Here is a 22,015-nt window from a genome sequence, read left to right as displayed (position 1 = left end):
TCTTTGAAGGGGTGAACAAACATGTGGATAAAGGAAGATGGTTGATAAAGGGAGGTGGTGGAAAAGAAAACGGTAACGGAATTCAAACATGCGTGGGATAAACATAGAGGAATCCTGTTCAGAAGGAATGGATCCTCAAGAGCTTAGCCGAGATTGGGTGGCGGGGCTGGTGGTTGGGAGGCGGGGATAGTGCTGGGCAGACTTATATGGTCTGTGCCAGAGCCAGAGGTGGGACTGGTGGTTGGGAGGTGGGGATGGTGCTGGGCAGACTTATACGGTCTGTGCCAGAGCCGGTGGTGGGAGGCGGGACTGGTGGTTGGGAGGCGGGGATAGTGCTGGGCAGACTTATACAGTCTGTGCCAGAACCAGTGGTGGGAGGCGGCGGGGCTGGTGGTTGGGAGGTGGGGATGGTGCTGGGCAGACTTATACGGTCTGTGCCATAGCCGGCGGTGGGAGGCGGGGCTGGTGGTTGGGAGGCAGGGATAGTGCTGGGCAGACTTATACGGTCTGTGCCAGAGCCGGTGGTGGGAGGCTGGGCCGGTGGTTGGGAGGTGAGGATAGTGCTGGGCAGACTTATACGGTATGTGCCAGAGCCGGTGGTGGGAGGCAGGGCCGGTGGTTGGGAGGCGGAAATAGTGCTGGGCAGACTTATACGGTCTGTGCCAAAGCCGGTGGTGGGAGGCGGGGCTGGTGGTTGGGAGGCGGGGATAGTGCTGGGCAGACTTGTATGGTCTGTGCCAGAGCCGGTGGTGGGAGGCGGGGCTGGTGGTTGGGAGGCGGGGATAGTGCTAGGCAGAGTTATATGGTCTGTGCCCTGAAGAGGACAGGTACAAATCAAGGTAGGGTATACACAAAAAGTAGCACATGTGAGTTTATCTTGTTGGGCAGACTGGATGGACCGTGCAGGTCTTTTTCTGCCGTCATCTACTATGTTACTATGAAAGGGAGATGCTGGGTTTGTGAGAACAATCAGCCTGCTGTCCTTAGAGAATACCTTCTACAGGTATGTAGCTTTTGCTTTCTCCGAGGACAGGCATGCTGCTTGTTCTCACTGATGGGGTATCCCTAGCCCCAGGCTCACTCAAAACAACAAACATTGGTCAATTGGGCCTCGCAACGGCGAGGACATAACTGAGATTGACCTAAACTTATTCAACTAACTGAGAGTGCAGCCTGGAACAGAATAAAAATAGGCCTAGGGGGTGGAGTTGGATTCTAAACCCCAAACAGATTCTGCAGCACTGACTGCCCAAACCGACTGTCGCGTCGGGTATCCTGCTGAAGGCAGTAATGCGATGTGAATGTGTGGACGGATGACCACGTCGCAGCCTTGCAAATTTCTTCAATAGTGGCTGACTTCAAGTGAGCCACTGACGCTGCCATGGCTCTAACACTATGACCCGTGACATGACCCTCAAGAGTCAGCCCAGCCTGGGCGTAAGTGAAGGAAATGCAATCTGCTAGCCAATTGGAAATGGTGCGTTTCCCGACAGCCACTCCCCTTCTGTTGGGATCAAAAGAAATAAACAATTGAGCGGACTGTCTGTGGGGCTTTGTCCGCTCCAGGTAGAAGGCCAATGCTCGCTTGCAGTCCAATGTGTGCAGCTGACGTTCAGCAGGGCAGGAATGAGGACGGGGAAAGAATGTTGGCAAGACAATTGACTGGTTCAGATGGAACTCCGACACCACCTTCGGCAAGAACTTAGGGTGAGTGCGGAGGACTACTCTGTTATGATGAAATTTAGTACAAGGAGCATGAGCTACCAAGGCTTGAAGCTCACTTACTCTGCGAGCTGAAGTAACTGCCACCAAGAAAATGACCTTCCAGAAAGAATGGATCCTAAGGAGCTTAGCTGAGATTGGGTGGCAGAGCCGGTGGCGGGAGGCGGGGATGGTGCCGGGCAGACTTATACGGTCTGTGCCAGAGCCGGTGGTGGGAGGCGGGGCTGGTGGTTGGGAGGCGGGGATAGTGCTGGGCAGACTTACACGGTCTGTGCCCTGAAGAGGACAGGTACAAATCAAGGTAGGGTATACACAAAAAGTAGCACATATGAGTTTATCTTGTTGGGCAGACTGGATGGATCGTGCAGGTCTTTTTCTGCCGTCATCTACTATGTTACTATGAAAGGGAGATGCTGGGCACCTATAGGGATAGTAAATATAGAGATCAGAACAAAAAATGTAAAGCCTAAGATCAGTAGGCGTCAACATCGAAGCTGGAGTCGGAATTGAAGATCTGGTATACCGACTCCACAGCCCTTCCAGTACATGCCCTTGATCTAATTCTACGGTCACTCAGTTTACTAAAGTGTGCCGAAAAATGGGCTGTGCTAGTGTGGGCGCATTTAGCAGATCCATTTTTCAGTCACGTAAAAAAGGCCTTTTAAAATTTTTGCTGAAAAATGGATGTGTGGCAAAATAAAAACTGGCGCCCGTCCATTTTGGGTCCGAGACTTTACCGCCAGCCATTGACAGCGATAAGGTCTCACATGTTAACGATGCGGTAATTGTCCATGCACGTAGAATGACGATTACCGCTCGGTTTCTGCTGCTTGCCAGAAAATAAAAATTTATTTTCCAGTAGGCGTAGCTGGGCGGTAACTCCAAATTGGCGTGCGTTGGGTGCGTGTAGGCGCCTACGTGGCTTAATAAAACTGGCCTTTTATCAGATTTGTTTGACAAAGCCTTCCTGCTTTTACAGCCGCTCTCATTTATTGAAGATACAGATTAGGTATGTGTTCTCAATTTTATGCTTCCTAATGGTTTTACAACCTAAATTTTCTCTCTTTATGTCTAAGCCAGTGCCCTTTCTTTGCTGGTATTTTACAATATATATGTACTATAGATGTTTTTAATTTGTATTTTTTTAATTCATAATGTTGAGGTTTCTGTCATATTTATATATTTTATATATATGTATATGCATATTTATGTGTTAATATTTTTAAATATTTTATATTTAATGTTTTTATACGTTTACTTTAACACATTTTTACACGTTCATATTAATTTTGAATCCAAAAGAGACTCTCAATGTCTATAATTCATGTCTATGCTTTACATGTATATTATTATTTATATTGATGTTTTATGCACATTTCTATAGAGATACATATTTTCTATGATTCTTTGTGTTTTATAATTTGATATGTTTGTTTATTATAGCCCCTGACGCAGCCCTATTGTTGGGCGAAACACGGCCTGTGTCGGGCATTTGTCTTACATACGGTGTGTTAAATAAAGTTGTTTGGACATTATATTGATCTGCTAGTTTGTTTTCCACGTTGGATTTTGCAGATCGCTTGCCTATAAATTACTTTATCAGTGGTATTATAACCCCAGACATGAACATAGTAACATAGTAGGTGACGGCAGAGAAAGACCTATACGGTCCATCCAGTCTGCCCAACAAGATAAACTCATATGTGCTACTTTTTGTGTGATTTGTACCTGTGCTCTTCAGTGCACAGACCGTAGAAGTCTGCCTAGCACTGGCCTTGCCTCCCAACCACTAGCTCCACCTCCCACCACCGGCTCTGCCACCCAATCTTGGCTAAGCTTCTGAGGATCCATTCCTTCTGAACAGGTTTCCCTTATGTTTATCCCACGCATTTTTGAATTCCGTTACCGTTTTCATCACCACCTCCCGTGGGAGAGCATTCCAGATATCCACCACTCTCCGTGAAAAAATACTTCCTGACATTTTTCTTGAGTCTGCCCCCCTTCAACCTCATTTGATGTCCTCTAGTTCTACCGCCTTCCCTTCTCCGGAAAAGGTTCGTTTGCGGGTTAATACCTTTCAAATATTTGAACATCTGTATTATATCACCCCTGCTTCTCCTTTCCTCCAGGGTATACATGTTCAGGTCAGCAAGTCTCTCCTCATACGTCTTGTAACACAAATCCCATACCATCCTCGTAGCTTTTCTTTGCACCGCTTCAATTCTTTTTACATCCTTTGCAAGGTACGGCCTCCAAAACTGAACACAATACTCCAGGTGGGGCCTCACCAACGATTTGTACAGGGGCATTAACACCTCTGTTCTTCTGCTGGTCACTACTTCTACTAGTACTATTAAACATTTCTATAGCGCTACTAGACTTACGCAGCGCTGTACAAATTAACATGAAAAGAAAGTCCCTGCTCAACAGAGCTTACAATCTAAATCTATACAGCCTAGCAACCTTCTACTTCAGCCACCGCCTTGTCACACTGTTTTGTCGCCTTCAGATCCTCAGATACTATCACCCCAAGATCCCTCTCACCGCCTAACACATACGTCTCCCATGGATTTCTACTCCCTAAGTGCATCACTTTGCAAATACATAAAGGTTTTTTTGCCTTTAAAATAGTTCCTTTCAATTTTGCCCATTTCTGTTCTACTTCCCTTGTTCTTGATTGGATAGTGCTGAGGAGAGACTGGGTTTCAGGGCTCTGATTCTATTGTATTATGACATTTGTTATTTGACTGCATAGTAAACGTCAGCTGCATTCATGTGTATGTGTGTGAGATCACAATTTGATTACCCAGCTCTAATTGACAGTAATTAGGCAAGTCTATGATTGTTTCTAATGTTGCTGTTAATTGGAAGGAAGAGTTTGATTGAGGATAAAATTGCTGCCAGTTGTGCTCTGCTTTTAGCTCTATTTGCTGTTTCTGCTTCTTCCCAAGGTCTGGTAGAACCATGACTCTGTCTAGGGACTGCTTTTGTTCTGCTGTTAGTGTTACCATAGGTATTTGTAAGAGAATCCCTGGTTCAAAGACAAGACAAATAAAATATAGACTTTTATATTTCATCTCTAACCAGAGCTCCAGATGGTTCACAAATATACAGCCAGTTGAATTCAGTTATAAGTTACATATCTTGAACAACTAAGTGTTATACAAATATATAGAGAAGAAACAAAATTCACAGAAGCGCATATGCTCGGTTTCATACTGAACAGAAAAAAGCATTTTACGTGATTGAGACAAACAAATAAGAGAAGCGCTTGGAATCTACGTTAATTAAACAATTAAAAATCAAGGTTGGTCTCAGCTTTAAGATTGTCATCAAAATGTGAAGGGCGGTTTCCATACAACTGTTTGAAAGCTAGACACAACATTTTAAATTCAGTACAGACTTTGACTTGCCCAGGATGGTTCTCGTTATTTCCATGTTTTATAACAGTAGAATTTTTGAGGTTCTTAAATAAATAGAAATATGATCATCTAATGGAGAAAGCAAAAGGCATGGGCTGACTTCTGGAGGTCCTCCAGTTGGTAAAAAAAAAAAAGACAATCTGATGAAGGAAATGTTTTTGAAGGTGTGAGAAAACCAGGTTATGAATTTGAGATTACCCTTCACATTTGAATCTGTTGAAACTCCTAAACTGCACGCAGAAATAGAATAGGGATGGTTACATTGTCCAGACCAGGCTTGTCGAAGGTGAAGAAATGAGATGCTGAACGGTTAAAATTATTGGTCAGAGCGAGGGTGTAGAATCTTTTAAAAAATCTCACAAAGATATGTAATGTTGACAGAATTTGAATATGGCCAGAAAGGGAGCACGATCGACCTTGTGGGCATCCCTGAGTCTGGGGCCAGCCTTGTAGGAGTCCTCTTTGGTTGGGCTCCGTCAGTCCCTGAATGCTTGGCCACCGCCTGAGAAAAAGGGTGTCAGCAGGTGGGATTTCCCTCCCTTTCATCTAGTTAAAAATCAAAAAACAGGGTGACTGCAAACAAAGCTGGCTTAAAAGTATTTACAAGGTTATTCAATTTACTCAACTGTATGAATATATAGGTAGCATTTCTCATGCTATTCGTTTCTGTAACACATCAGTTAATGATACGGATAAGTTATGGTACTTATCCCAGCACAGCATTACCAGCTAGAGAGGGAAGAACACTACCATCTCCACATCCCATCACTGGTTGCCCTTCCCACTTCTCCTTCCCCATCATTGGTAGCTCCTGGAAGTCATGGGAGGGTTTGTGGTACCTGGCGTTGTCTGTTTCAGCTGCTCTATTGGCTACCCTTGAGCTTTACCTTTCTTGTTCTGTGGTTCTGCCATTTCATCAGCTGCTGGGCTACCCTCCTATCTAGAGAGGCCACTGCTCTGTCAACTCACTGCTGATGGACCTCCAGCCCGTCTGCACCCCATAGCATTGCCAGGACTGTAAGGGGTCATTTGCTGTGTCTGCCACTGGGCCCTGTAGCGCTGCCCATGTTTTAAGGGGCCATCCACCACATCTTTACCTGCAACTGGGCCAAGTAGCCTGGAACTGTCTTACCACTTTTGCTATTGTCTTCTTCTGCTGGCTCTCCTCTTCCAAATGGGCAGTTCCTTCCTCTCCAGGATGTCCACTGCTGTTTGTGAAGTATGCTCTTTTCAGATTCTAGCTGTTTATAATTCAAGCTCCTAGAGCCTGTGGCCTGCAATTCAACTTGCATGGCTTAGAGGGGCCCCTCACCTCTCAGCCAAAAGGCCGAGAGGTCCTCCTAATATCCTTTATCCTTTTTGGTCATGGTGAAGAGAGCACCTCCCTCAGCATGTACATTCCTGCTATCTCTGTACAGCATATATATTTCATTGCACGTATTCCTACCCTTCAGACTTGAAAGTTCCCATTATTTGTGTGTCCAAATAATCATGGTTTGTGATTCTTTTTACAAGCAGGCAAATAAAGATGGACCATGGTTTTCCAACAGAAGAAAAAAGAAGCTGTAGAGGTCAAATGTCAATAACAATGCTCTTTAATCATAAAAAATCAAACAACAATTATCCAGTTGCCGTATAGGGTCCACCAGAGAATGATTCATCAAAACTTCCAGGACCCAACACGGATCTCTGTTTCGGCAACAAGTGCCTGCCTTAGGTGTCACAGCATCACCAGTAGTAATATACAATGATAACAATTTGATGTAATGTGCAGCGAGCAGCTCTGATGGAGACAGCAATGAACAAGAGGTAGATCACAATATTGAGTGTTGCATGACTACAAACGCCACGCACGTGTACTGAGCTGCTCGCTGCACATCTCTGGATAATTGTTTTTTGATGACTAAAAAACATTTTTATTGACATTTGACCTCTAGTTCCTCTTCTTTCTTCTGTTAAAAAACTGTGATCTATCCCTACCTTGTTTGACTCTGTGTAGGATGGCTGGTCTTCTTGTTTTGTGACTGTTTAATCCACCCTTTGTGATTCTTTTTTCCAACAGTGAAACATGGAATTTACTTGTTCTTCCCTTCTCTCTCCCTATGACCGGGATATACGTATCACCTAGTTATGTACTAATGTATCAGATTACAGCTTGTGTCACTTGCTCCCCTATGCTTGCCATGTACAGTGTTCAAGCCTTCAGCAACAGCTCTCACCTTATTTCCTAATAGTTTACTTCAGAAAAATAACTCTTTTTACAGTTTTTTTAACTTGGGAGGGAAGAGATAAGGGGTTTCATCAGGAAAGCAAATTCTAGAGTTAGTGACGAAGGAAAGGGCACAAATAAGGGCTGTTAGGCCAATGAACAGAGGTGGTGAGGAGGGGTGAAGGGAGAGCTAGTAATACAGTACAATACTATGCTTCTAACTCGCAGACACCTTGACAGTTCATTGTGGATGACAAAAAAGAAAACTGGAACACCTTTACAAAATAAAATAACCAAATTAAATTCCATAAAATTTCTCAAACCAAATTTTCAAAAATTACAAAAAAACAAATACTTTGATTTAACATGAATATCCTCAGGTAACTTATTCCATAATACAACAACCTGATAATATAATGAAGTGTTAAAGATAGATTTATATCTAAGTTGCTAATTGAAGGAAACTGAAGCAACATTAAGTCATGCAATTTATAAGAACGGGTTGAATGAAGTATGTTTGCCCAATGAACCAAATCAAAAGGGGCTAGCCCATTCAGTATCTTAAATACAAAACTACAAAGCTTAAATTGAGCCCTTGCCTCAACTGGAAGCTAGTTCAACTTTCTAAAGAGGGGGGAGTGACTGATTCAAACCTGGAGACCATAAATATCAATCGTGCAGCAGTATTCTGTAATAACTGCACTCTTTTTACCAACTTCTTTGAAAAGCAGACACATAACGGTATTACAGTAGTCTAGTTTACTCAATACTAATGCTTGAACCAGCAGCTTAAGTTCATCAAAACCAAAATATTTGCGAATAGTTCTTAACTTTATAAGTACATAAGTATTGCCATACAGGGAAAGACCAAAGGTCCATCAAGCCCAGCATCCTATTTCCAACAGTAGCCAATCCAGATCACAAATACCTGGCAAGATCCCAAAAAAGTACAAAACATTTTATACTGCTTATCCCAGAACTAGTGGATTTTCCCCAAGTCCATTTAATAATGGTCTATGGACTTTTCCTTTAGGAAGCCGTCCAAACCTTTTTTAAACTCCAGTAAGCTAACCGCCTTTACCACATTCTCTGGCAACAAATTCCAGAGTTTAATTACACGTTGAGTGAAGAAAAATTTTCTCCAATTAGTTTTACATTTACTACATTGTAGCTTCAACTATACACAGGAAGTCAAATACGTTAGCGTTTAACTTTAAAAAAAGGAGACTATGATAAAATGAGGAGAACGGTGAAAAAAAAAACATATTCCGCGAATTAGAAAAGAAAGACGGAAGTCCAAAAGACAGCCGGCGTGGTTGAAAAGTGAAGTGAAGGAAGCTATTAGGTCTAAAAGAAATGCCTTCAGAAAATGGAAGGAGGAACCATCTGAAAATAACAAGAAGAAGCATAAGGAGTGTCAAAGCAAATGCAAGGCGCAGATAAAGAAGGCCAAGAGGAATTACGAAAAAAAGTTAGCATTAGAGGCAAAAAAACATAGTAAAACATTTTTTCGTTATATTAAAAGCAGGAAGCCGGCAAAAGAATCGATTGGACCGCTGGATGACCGAGGGGTAAAAGGGGCAATCAAGAAAGACAAAGACGTAGCGGAGAGATTGAATGAATTCTTTGTTTCGGTCTTCACCGAGGAAGATTTGGGTGGGACACTGGTGTCGGAAATGGTATTTCAAGCGGACAAGTCGGAGAAACTTACTGACTTCACGGTAAACCTGGAGACATAATGGGGCAGTTCAGCAAACTGAAGAGTAGCATATCTCCTGGACCGGATGGTATTCATCTTAGAGTACTGATAGAACTGGAAAATGAGCTTGCGGAGCTACTGTTAGTGATTTGCAATTTATCCTTAAAAACGAGCATGGTACCGGAAGATTGGAGGGTGGTCAATGTAACGCCAGTTTTCAAAAAAGGTTTGAGGGGAGATCCGGGGAATTATAGACTGGTGAGTCTGACGTCGGTGCCGGGGAAAATGGTAGAGGCTATTATCAAAAACAAAATTACAGAGCACATCCAAGGACATGGATTACTGAGACCAAGTCAGCATGGCTTTTGTGTGGGGAAATCTTGCCTGACCAATTTACTTCAGTTCTTTGAAGGAGTAAACAGACATGTGGACAAAAGGGAGCTGGTTTATATCATGTATCTGGATTTTCAAAAGGCGTTTGACAAGGTACCTCATGAAAGGCTACAGAGGAAATTGGAGGGTCATGGGATAGGAGGAAAAGTCCTATTGTGGATTAAAAACTGGTTGAAGGATAGGAAACAGAGTGGGATTAAATGGGCAGTATTCACAATGGAGAAGGGTAGCTAGTGGGGTTCCTCAGGGGTCTGTGCTAGGACCGCTGCTTTTTAATGTATTTATAAATGATTTAGAGATGGGAATAACTAGCGAGGTAATTAAATTTGCTGATGACACAAAGTTATTCAAAGTCGTTAAATCGCGGGAGGATTGTGAAAAATTTCATGAGGACCTTACGAGACTGGGAGACTAAATGGCAGATGACGTTTAATGTGAGCAAGTGCAAAGTGATGCATGTGGGAAAGAGGAACCTGAATTATAGCTACGTCATGCAAGGTTCCAGACCAAGAAAGGGATCTAGGTGTCGTCGTTGATGATACGTTGTGTGTGTTTGCGGAGAGGGGACGAGACGAGACTCGGAAGGAAAATGCGGCCACTAACTGAGGACGAGACCAGGGCTCTGTTCGAGAAACTCTCCAAATACATTGGAGAAAGCATTAAGTTGCTTGTGGACTGGCCAGACGGTACCTACAGCTTTCGTTTGCATAACGAGCGGGTGTATTATGTCAGTGAGAAGATTTTAAAGTTGGCAACAAGCATTGCCCGAGATAAGTTGGTATCGCTAGGTACCTGCTTTGGGAAGTTCACGAAAACCCAGAAGTTTCGTCTGCATATTACAGCTCTGGACTACCTCGCTCCATATGCCAAGTACAAAGTATAATTATGGTACAGCTAGAGACCCCCACTGGAATGGTGATGGGCTGAGCCTCAAAGCTCAAGCTGTTAGAAACTCTGGTTAGGTCAGAAATCTGATGGCTAACTTGACTCTAGGAGCTTGCTGAATAGTATGGCCTAGTTGTTAGCCCAGATTGAGGTCTGATGGAAAGGCCAGGTGTAGTTGTCAAGCCTAGAATGAGGCTAGAATGGCTTGAACTGGAAAAGTTAGGTCAATAGATATGGAAACAAAATTGATGATTTGAGAATTAAGATGGAAGCTGTATCTGTTACAAAGTGGAATTTTCTCTAATGTAAGAAAAACAAGTTGAGAAATGAGTGAGTCATGCCAGGTGCAAAGAAAATAGGGGACTAGCTGTCCAAGAGGGGAGGGAGACTTTCCTGTGAGCAAGATTGTGGTCAGCCAGTTTGGAATTTACATTAGAGTCAATGGAATGCATTGGTTTTCTATGTACTCGAAATTGTATATAAGAGAGGGCAAAAACTGAGCATTTTAGAAGACCTTTTGACCTGCTACATGATGTGCTGTCCGTCCGTCCACCTATCTGCTTGTATTCCTGATCCTGCTGTGTTATTGTGGTAAGCTATAATAAAGGTAATTATCCTTGCTATCTGTTTTCTCTCCTTTAATAATGACTAGCAGGACGCTTAACCTCCTGAACATAATTAGTTATGGGTAGGACCCTTACTCATCTACTGATATTCACGAATATCAGGAGTCAGATGAAAGAGGTCATGTTATTGGAATATATTTTAAGCCTTCTGGGAGACTCCCCTCATCCATTTGGACACATGTCCATTGTGGGAGAGGGGCAATTCTTCCCGGGATAGGAAGGAAGAATAAAAACAGTTGAAACTCTCTGCTCAGTGTGCTGCTGCGGCTAAGAAAGCAAATAGAATGTTAGTTATTATTAGGAAAGGAATGGAAAATAAAAATGAGGATGTTATAATGCCTTTGTATCGCACCATGGTGCAACCGCACCTTGAATATTGTGTTCAATTCTGGTCACCGAATCTCAAAAAAGATATAATGGAATTAGAAAAGGTATAGAGAAGGGCGACAAAAATGATAAAGGGGGTGGGACGACTTCCCTATGAGGAAAGGCTAAAGCGGCTAGGGCTCTTCAGCTTGGAGAAAAGGCAGTTGAGGGGAGATATGATACAGGTCTATAAAATAATGAGTGGAGATGAAAGGGTAGCTGTGAAGCATCTGTTTACGCTTTCCAAAAATACTAGGACTAGTTACTCCCATCTCTAGGTCATTTATAAATATGTTAAAAAGCAGCAGTCCCAGCACAGACCCTTGAGGAACTCCAGTAACTACCCTTCTCCATTGAGAATACTAACCATTTAACCCTACTCTCTGTTTTCTTTCTTTAACCAATTTTTAATCCACAATAGGACATTACCTCTTATCCTGTGTCTTTCTAATTGCCTCAGGAGTCTTTCATGAGGTATTTTGTCAAACGCCTTTGAAAATCCAGAGACACAATATCAACTGGCTCACCTTTATCCACATGTTTGTTCACCCCTTCAAAGAAATGTAGTAGATTAGTGAGGCAAGATTTCCCTTCACTAAATCCATGTTGACTTTGTCTCATTAATCCATGCTTTTGAATATGCTCTGTAATTTTGTTCTTAATAATAGTCTCTACCATTTTGCCCGGCACCGACGTCGGACTCACCAGTCTATAATTTCCCGGATCTCCTCTGGAACCTTTTTTAAAAATCGGCGTTACATTGGCCACTCTCCAATCTTCCGGTGCGCTCGATTTTAAGGGTAAATGACATATTACTAACAATAGCTCCGCAAGCTCATTTTTCAGTTCTATCAGTACTCTGGGATGAATACCATCCGGTCCAGGAGATTTGCTACTCTTCAGTTTGTAGAACTGCCCCATTACATCCTCCAGGTTTACAGAGAATTCATTAAGTTTCTCTGACTCATCAGCTTCGAATACCATTTCTGCCACTGGTATCCCACTCAAATCTTCCTTGGTGAAGACCAAAGCAAAGAATTAATTTAATCTCTCCGCTACGGCTTTGTCTTCCCTGATCGCCCCTTTTACTCCTTGGTCATCTAGCAGTCCAACTGATTCTTTTGCCGGCTTCCTGCTTTTAATATACCTAAAAAAAATTTTTTACTATATGTTTTTGCCTCCACCGCAATCTTTTTTTCGAAGTCCCTCTTAGCTTTCCTTATCAGCGCTTTGCATTTGACTTGACATTCCTTATGGTGTTTCTTATTATTTTCAGTCGGTTCCTTCTTCCATTTTCTGAAGGATTTTCTTTTAGTTCTAATAGCTTCCTTCACCTCACTTTTTAACCACTCTGGCTGTCGTTTGGTCTTCCGTCCTCCTTTTTTAATACGCGGAATATATTTGGCCTGGGCTTCCAGGATGGTGTTTTTGAACAGCATCCACGCCTGATATAATTTTTTGACCCTCGCAGCCGCTCCTCTAAGTTTTTTTTTTTTTCACTGTTCTTCTCATTTTATCATAGTCTCCTTTTTTAAAGTTAAACACTAACGTATTTGATTTCCTATGTATACTTACTTCAAAGCTAATATCAAATCTGATCATATCATGATCACTGCTATCAAGCGGCCCCAGCACCATTACCTCCCGCACCAGATCATGCGTTCCACTAAGGACTAGGTGTAGAATTTTTCCTTCTCTCATCGGCTCCTGTACCAGCTGCTCCATAAAGCTGTCCTTGATTTCATCAAGGAATTTTACCTCCCTAGCATGCCCCAATGTTACATTTACCCAGTCAATATCGGGGTAATTGAAATCACCCATTATTGTTGTGTTGGCCACTTCCTTTAACATTTCTGCATCTGTCTGTTCATCCTGGCCAGGCGGATAGTAGTACACTCCTATCACAATCCTTTTCCCCTTTACACATGGAATTTCAATCCACAGTGATTCCAAGAAGTGTTTTGTTTCCTGCAGAATTTTCAATCTATTGGATGCACCCTATCACTACGATATAAATTCTAACTCTCCCATCTTATTTCTTAGGCTCCTGGCATTCGCATATAGACATTTCAAACTATGTTTGTTGTTCCTATTTACATCATGCTTAGTACTTGACAGTACTGATTTGCAATCTTTTGTCTGATTTTTATTTTTATTAAAGGACACTTGATTGCAACCTCACTATCAGGATACCCTATCTTTCCTGTTTTTGGTGATATCTTTGAAAGATACCTTATCCAGAACCATGCGCTTTTGAATGACTGTCGGCCTTCCCCTCGTTTCTAGTTTAAAAGCTGCTCTATCTCCTTTTTAAATGCCGATGCCAGCAGCCTGGTCCCACCATGGTTGAGGTGGAGCCCATCCTTTTGGAATAGGCTCCCCCTTCCCCCGAATGGTGCCCAAATCTAACACCCTTTTCCCTGCACCATCGTCTCATCCACGCATTGAGACTCCGGAGCTCTGCCTGTCTCTTGGGCCCTGCGCGTGGAACGGGTAGCATTTCAGAAAATGCTACCCTAGAGGATCTGGATTTGTGCTTTCTACCTAAGAGCCTAAATTTGGCTTCCAGAACCTCTCTCCCACATTTTCCTATGTCATTGGTACCCATATGTACCAAGACAGCCGGCTCCTCCCCAGCACTATCTAAAATCCTATCTAGGTGACACGTGAGGTCCGCCACCTTCGCACCAGGCAGGCAAGCAAGTCACCAGGCAATCCTCATGTCCACCAGCCACCCAGCTATCTATATGCCTAATGATCGAATCGCCAAGTAGAACAGCTGTCCTAACCTTTCCCTCCCGGGCAGCACTTGGAGATATGTCCTCGGTGTGAGAGGTTAAGAACATCCCCTGGTGGGCAGGTCCTGGCTACAGGAGTACTTCCTACTTCACCAGGGTGATGCTCTCCTTCTAGGAGACCTCCCTCCTCCAAGGTAGCATAAGGGCTACCAGATTGGAGGTGGGACTTCTCTTCAACGCCTCTGTAGGTCTCCTCTGTGTACCTCTCTGTTTCCCTCAGCTCCATACTACAAATCCCAGGGCAAGCAGTTCCTTCCCATGTCTGTCTCAATAGCAGACTATGGACTTTTGCTCCAGGAACTTGTCCAAACCTTTTTTTTAACCCTTTAGTGTCCTATGTTCCCATAAAAAGCCATATGGGAACAGATTGATGGGAACTTTGGACACTAAAGGGTTAAACCTCGATACACTAACTGCTGTTACCACATCCTCTGGCAAAGAGTTCCGGAGCTTAACTATTCATTGAGTGAAAAAATATTTCCTCCTATTTGTTTTAAAAGAAATTCCATGTAATTTCATTGAGTGTCCCCTGGTTTTGAAAGAGTGAAAAATCGTTTCACTTTCACCCGTTCTACACAGAATTTTGTGGACCTCGTCCCTTTTTCAAGCTGAAGAACCATAACCTCTTCAGCCTTTCCTCATACGAGAGGAGTTCTATCCCGTTTATCATGTTGCTCATTCTTCTTTGAACCTTTTCTAATATTGCTATATCTTTTTTGAGTTACAACGACCAGAGCTGAATGCAATACTGAAGGTGTGGACGCACCATGGAGCGATACAAAGGCATTATAGTAATCTTGGTTGTATTTTGCTTCCCTTTCCTAATAATTCCTAGCATCTTGTTTGCTTTTTTGGCCACCACCACATGCTGGGCAGAAGACTTCAGCGTCTACAATGACACCTAGATCTTTTTCTTGAGTGCTGACTCTTAAGGTAACTAGGGTTTGGATTATTGTTTCCGATGTGCATCACTTTGCATTTGTCCACAGTAAATTCCATCTGTCATTTGGATGCCTAGTCTTCCAGTTTGCTAAGTTTTTCCTTCAGTTTTTCAGGAGCATGCATTTTAACAACTTTGAATAATTTTATGTCATCTGCAAATTTAATCACCTCACTCGTTCCGGTTATAAATACGTTAAATAGTACCAGTCCCACTATAGATCCCTCTAATCACTTTACCCTCTTTTTTTCCTGTCCTGTAACCAATTCCTAATCTACAACAGAACTTTGCTGCAAACCACTTTTCTGGACTGTTCTGATGGGAGTTAAGGAAAGTATATTAACAGATATGCCAAATTTGACAACTCATATATTTTTTAAACACCATATAAAAACTTTATATAAGTACAATCTACCAAACTTCTCTCCTCTTCCCCCTACCCAAGGTATTACAATGCCTTGCAGTTTAGCTTTTGACTCCAATCCTCAGATAAGACATTCCACCTGGGACTACACTTGAAAATACTCTTGTTCTAAATCTTACCAATCAAAGGTATTTAATTGGTAGTACAGACAGAAATTCTGCCTGGCTAGACCTTAGCTGGCTCTCTGGTACATACCACCTCACTCAGTTTGCTAATATATTGGTTTATAGTCCCAGGGTTGCTACTAATTGGGTTTCTGCTGGAAGTAGGATACTGGGCTGATGGACCATTTGTTTGACCCAGTGTGGCTATTCTTATTTCCTCGCAATATGCTAAAAACAAGAGAGAGTAACTTAAAGTATAGGGTCACCTATTACTGGTAACCAGTATAAATCTGTTAACAACACTGATGGCCTATCATGGTTGTCATAAGATGGCTCCAGCCACCACAATCTGTTTCATCTGCAATACTTCAGGTGGGGCCTCACCAACTACTTATACAGGGGCATTAAAACCTCTTTTCTTCTGCTGGTCACACCTCTCTCTATACAGCCTAACAACCTTCTAGCTACGGCCACCGCCTTGTCACACTGTTTCGTCGCCTTCAGATCCTCAGATAATATCACCCCAAGATCCCTCTCACCGCCTAACACATACGTCTCCCGTGGATTTCTACTCCTTAAGTGCATCACTTTCATTTCTTCGCACTGAATTTTAACATAAGCAACCCATCCATTTACCGGTTCATATAATCATTAACAACAATGGCTCAGAAATTACCTCCTACCAATCTTCTTACCCTCCATGCTCTTCCCCTACCTCTTCTTCATGGCTCCACTTCCTTACCTATCCCTATCCTTTCTCTCATACCTCTTTTATCCCATTTACCCTTGTTCGTTTGTCCTACCACATACATTCAGATACTACAGATTGTATTCTCTTGTTACTATGTAAGCAGCATTGAGCCTGCGTTGAGCGGGAAAGCGCGGGATACAAATGTAATAAATAAATAAAGGGTGCCCATATCCTGGGAGCTGTCTAAAGAGTAACTTGATAGGGTCTTGGAGTCCAAAGATGCCTCCTTTGTGTCTAGATTTTTGTTTTGTCGCATCATTATTTTATACAAATACCCAAGTGCAACAGTTCTAAAATGTATGTGGCTGTGTGGTTTGTTTTAGTGGAAGTAACAGAGAAAGTCCAGAATCCTAAGGACCTTGAAGCAAATCTTCCCTCTGTGTCCGAGAAGAGAATGGCACAGAGGTTACAACAGTGCAGCTTAGTTTTGAGGTTTTAAGTGTGGATTAGAGCAGCAGCACTGTGGCTCCTGGTGATCTGCGAAAACTGAACGAAGGTGCAAGCTAAATCGTATCCCATCACAGGGAAAGACTTATGAGGAGCAGGTTGCAGAAGTCTAAGTGTGAGATTGGCTCACCCTACAATTTCCACTCTTCTGCTCTCCCTCTCTCCGATCATCACCTGATCACGTTCACACTTCTTCACCCCCCCCCCCCCCGCCCCGTCCAACTTTAACTACCACCTCCAGGAATCTCCAGGCTATTGACCCCCCCCCCCCCCCACTCTATCCTCTAGTATCTCTAACCTCCTCCCCTCCATCATGTCCTCCGAGATGGCAAACAAAGCGGTCTCCGCTTACAATGCCGCTCTCTCCTCTGCTTTGGACACCTTCGCTCCATCCACCTCCCGCCCCACGAAGCGTTCTAGTCCCCAGCCTTGGCTCACTGATCTCATCTCATGGTTTTCAGTATCATCTTTATGCTGTTGACACCCAGCTATATCTCTCCACACCAGACATCACCGCAGAGACCCAGGCAAAGGTATCTGCCTTCTTATCCGACATTGCTGCCTGGATGTCCAACCGCCACCTGAAGCTGAACATGTCCAAAACTGAGCTCCTTGTCTTTCCACCTAAACCCACCTCTCCTCTTCCTCCACTCTCCATCTCAGTTGATAACACCCTCATCCTCCCCATCCCATCTGCCCGCAACCTCGGAGTCATCTTCGAATCCTCCCTCTCCTTCTCTGCGCATATCCAACAGACTGCCAAGACCTGTCGCTTCTTCCTCTTCAACATCAGCAAAATTCGCCCTTTCCTATCTGAGCACACCACACGAACTCTCGTCCACGCTCTCATTACCTCTCGCCTTGACTACTGCAACTTACTCCTCACCGGCCTCCCACTTAGCCATCTATCCCCCCTTCAATCCGTTCAGAACGCTGCCGCACGTCTAATATTCCGCCAGAACCGATATACTCACATCACCCCTCTCCTCAAGTCACTTCACTGGCTTCCGATCAGATACCGCATACAATTCAAGATTCTCCTCCTTACCTACAAATGCACCCGGTCTGCGGCTCTTCACTACCTCTCCTCCCTCATCTCCCCCTATGTTTCCACCCGTAACCTCCGCTCACAGGACAAATCCCTCCTCTCAGTTCCCTTCTCCACCACTGCCAACTCCAGGCTCCGCTCATTCTGCCTTGCCTCACCCTTTGCCTGGAACAATCTTCCTCAACCCCTATGCCAAGCCCCCTCCCTACCCATTTTCAAATCTCTGCTTAAAACTCACCTCTTCAATGCTGCTTTCGGCACCTAACCTTTTGTGAATTATAGTATTCCCTATCAGACGGACTGTATACTCTATACTTCTTTTTAGATTGTACACCTGTCTTTTAGATTGTAAGCTCCTTGAGCAGGGACTGTCCTTCTGTGTTAAATTGTACAGCGCTGCGTAACCCTGGTAGCGCTTTAGAAATGTCAAGTAGTAGTAGTAGTAGTGGTGATGTTACAGAGAAAAACCCTTTCTCTCTTTGATTTTCTGCTTTGTTTTTTGTCTCTCTTTACTGCAGTTAATGGCATTAGTGAATCTCTGAGCTCTAGTACCACCAGCCCCAAAATGGAACCACCTCCATCGCCACATACCAACAGGAAGAAACATCGCCGGAAAAAAAGCACTGGAAACCCCAGACCTGATGGCCCCACCAGTGGAGTGGATGGTAAGAGACATGGTAGTTGATAGATTAGCAATGATAGTCATTTCAGAGCGAACATAAAGCCTGGGGCTCTTCTTAATCGTATTTCAGCTGATTGGATCTAGGAATTGGGTGGTAAGCTCTTCTCAAGTGTCCTCGGGGGCAGGAATGCTGTTAGGGAAAGAAGTTAGATGATTCTTTAAACATTTGAAGTGTTTTGTATGTATGTAGAAGCTATTACTTAAATGCCAGCGTATTGGTTTTTTCCTTGTCATCAAGCAGATGAAGCCATTACGTATGGGTTGTGTCTATCAACCAGCAGGGGGAGATAGAGAGCACTCAACTTTTCACAGTGCCTCATGGCCAGCCAGCTCCACTGCCTCTTCAGTATTCTCTATCTCCCCAAGCAGGGAGGCGGCAGCTTCTTCGAGCTCCATCAAAATCTGCATGGGGGTGGCTCCTGGTTTGCCAGTTGTTAGCCGGGGTGTTAGAGGCTATAGCAGCTTCACTTTGAAGGCACATAGGTCAGCCCTTTCCCTGCCTTACCCATGCCCCCGTGGATGTGGACATATTAGCTTGCTTTTCCATGTCCTTTCCCACTCAGTGGATGCAGGCACATTGGTTCGCCTTTCCCTGCCTTTCCCACTCATCTGAGCCTCCGGAGTTCTTATTACCTCTGCTTTCCTCACAGCGTTAAAAAAAAAAAAAAGAACAGAGGTTTTCCTTTGATTCTTCTATGGGACCGGAGCTGTGATACTCGGTCCGGTGAGGTAAGAGTGTTTTCTAACTCCTCCGGGGTGGGCCCGTGATCGGGGCGTTTTTGGTGCAAAACCGCCATTTTGAATTTTCCCGCCGTTTTCGGCGATGGCTGCAGAGAATATAAAGCGCTGTTCCCGGTGTGGCAAGCGCAAATCAGCAGCGGGGCTTGTAAATCGTGCTGTACAGGTGTAAGAGCCGGCCCGAGCATGGCGAGCGATGATTCTTCCCACTCAGAGCTGGCAGTGGACGCCATTTTGAATTCTCCGCATGGCGCGGCCTCCGTAGAGATGGAGAGCCCTGAGCCCCGGGGGGGGGGGGGGGATCTCGAATTGAGGCTATTCAGGGAGCGGCTAGCCCCGGACGGGATCTGGGTGCCCAGGGCGAGTTTTTCTCCTCTCATTTTGTGTTATTATTACATAAAGCATACTTGCTGAAAAGAGCTCTCCTTCAAGGGTCGTCTGAGGCCCCTTCTGTTGTCCCCCCCGGTGGATTCTGGCCTGGGACTGCCCGCTGAGGCTATTTTCCCTGATAATTGGCATAAAGAAAAGCGTAGAAGGGCTAAGTCCCCTTCAGATTGTGGTGCACCTCCTTCCCCCCCCCCCCCCCCCCCCCCCCCCCCTCCCCGTGGTCGGGCTGTGAGGATTCGGAGAGTTCTAGCAGGCCTTCGTGGTCTGAGGAGCCAGAGTCAGGTGCAGAATTACCACAGGATCTGGATGATCCCTCCGCGGTGAGGATTTTCCACCGTGATGAGCTGCCAGCGCTTATTTGTAAGGCGTACAAAACCCCAACCTTGGCTGACTTCTAATATCCGCTACCTACGTTCCTGTACCCGCGCCGCCGAATGCCTCTGGCGGAAATCTCGGGCCCTTGCTGATTTCTTACACTTTAAGTTCATGCTGACCTCCTTCCAATCTGCTCTTTTACGTGCCAAACAGGATTATTATATCCAACTGACCAACTCTCTTGGCTCTAATCCTCGACTTCTCTTCACCACATTGAACTCTCTCCTCAAGGTGCCCCTCCCCCAACTCCCCCTTCATTATCTCCTCAGACCCTTGCTGAATTCTTTCACAACAAGGTTCAAAAGATAAACCTTGCTTTCTCTACCTCACCACCTCTCCCTCCACTAGTCCGTTCCCCTCTCTCTCCTTCCCCTCATTCCCTTTCCTCCTTTACTGAAGTTACTATTGAGGAAACTACACTTCTCCTTTCTTCCTCAAAATGTACCACCTGTTCCCCTGATCCCATTCCCACCCACCTTCTTAATGCCATCTCTCCTGCTCTACTTTTGGTACTGCGTTGTTTCCCTCAGAGCCGGTGGTGGGAGGAGGGGCTGGTGGTTGGGAGGCGGGGATAGTGCTGGGCAGACTTATACGGTCTGTGCCCTGAAAAGGACAGGTACAAATCAAGGTTAGGTATACACAAAAAGTAGCACATATGAGTTTATCTTGTTGGGCAGACTGGATGGACCATGCAGGTCTTTTTCTGCCGTCATCTACTATGTTACTATGTTTCTTATTCCTTTTATCTGTCACATTCTCAACCTCTCACTTTCCACTGCGACTGTCCCTGCTGCCTTTAAACATGCTGTGGTCACACCTCTCCTTAAGAAGCCTTCACTCGACCCTACTTGTCCCTCTAATTACCGACCCATCTCCCTCCTTCCTTTTCTCTCCAAATTACTTGAGCGTGCTGTTCACCACCGCTGCCTTGATTTTTTCTCCTCACATACTATTCTTGACCCACTACAATCTGGTTTTCGCCCTCTCCACTCAACTGAAACTGCGCTTACTAAAGTCTCCAATGACCTATTACTGGCTAAATCCAGAGGTCAATATTCCATCCTCATTCTTCTTGATCTTTCTGCTGCTTTTGACACTGTCGATCACAGCATACTTCTCGATACCCTGTCCTCACTTGGATTCCAGGGCTCTGTCCTTTCCTGGTTCTCTTCCTACCTCTCCCTCCGCACCTTTAGTGTTCACTCTGGTGGATCCTCTTCTACTTCTATCCCTCTGCCTGTCGGCGTACCTCAGGGTTCTGTTCTTGGTCCCCTCCTCTTTTCTATCTACACTTCTTCCCTTGGTTCATTAATCTTATCCCATGGCTTTTCCTACCATCTCTATGCTGATGACTCCCAAATCTACCTTTCTACCCCTGATATCTCACCTTGCATCCAAACCAAAGTTTCAGCGTGCTTGTCTGACATTGCTGTCTGGATGTCTCAACACCACCTGAAATTAAATATGACCAAAACCGAGCTTCTCATTCCCCCCCCCCCCCCCCCCCCCCCCCCCCCCCGTTTTCTATTTCTGTTGATGGCTCTCTCATTCTCCCTGTCTCCTCAGCTCGAAACCTTGGGGTCAACTTTGACTCTTCTCTCTCCTTCTCTGCTCATATCCAGCAGATTGCCAAGACCTGTCGTTTCTTTCTTTACAACATCCGTAAAATCCGCCCCTTTCTTTCCGAGCACTCTACCAAAACCCTCATCCACACCCTTGTCATCTCTCGTTTAGACTACTGCAATCTGCTTCTTGCTGGCCTCCCACTTAGTCACCTCTCCCCTCTCCAGTCGGTTCAAAACTCTGCTGCCCGTCTCATCTTCCTCCAGGGTCGCTTTACTCATACTACCCCTCTCCTCAAGACCCTTCACTGGCTCCCTATCCGTTTTCGCATCCTGTTCAAACTTCTTCTACTAACCTATAAATGTACTCACTCTGCTGCTCCCCAGTATCTCTCCACACTCGTCCTTCCCTACACCCCTTCCCGTGCACTCCGCTC

General features: G+C 44.5%; 1 protein-coding gene across 1 annotated transcript in view; it reads left to right on the top strand.

Moving 5' to 3' along the window:
• LOC115461843 (arf-GAP with GTPase, ANK repeat and PH domain-containing protein 3-like) overlaps positions 1 to 22,015 on the top strand; it is a 726,817-nt gene that overhangs the window by 533,105 nt on the left and 171,697 nt on the right. The window contains exon 13 of the mRNA XM_030191903.1: positions 18,353 to 18,499. Within this exon, the coding sequence (XP_030047763.1) occupies positions 18,353 to 18,499 (147 nt within the window). The remainder of the gene's footprint in view (positions 1 to 18,352; positions 18,500 to 22,015) is intronic.

Source organism: Microcaecilia unicolor, chromosome 1 (genome assembly GCF_901765095.1).
Source record: "Microcaecilia unicolor chromosome 1, aMicUni1.1, whole genome shotgun sequence".
Taxonomy (NCBI): Eukaryota; Metazoa; Chordata; class Amphibia; order Gymnophiona; family Siphonopidae; genus Microcaecilia; species Microcaecilia unicolor.
Note: the sequence above shows the minus strand (reverse complement) of the source record. Positions and strands in the feature narration are given on the sequence as shown.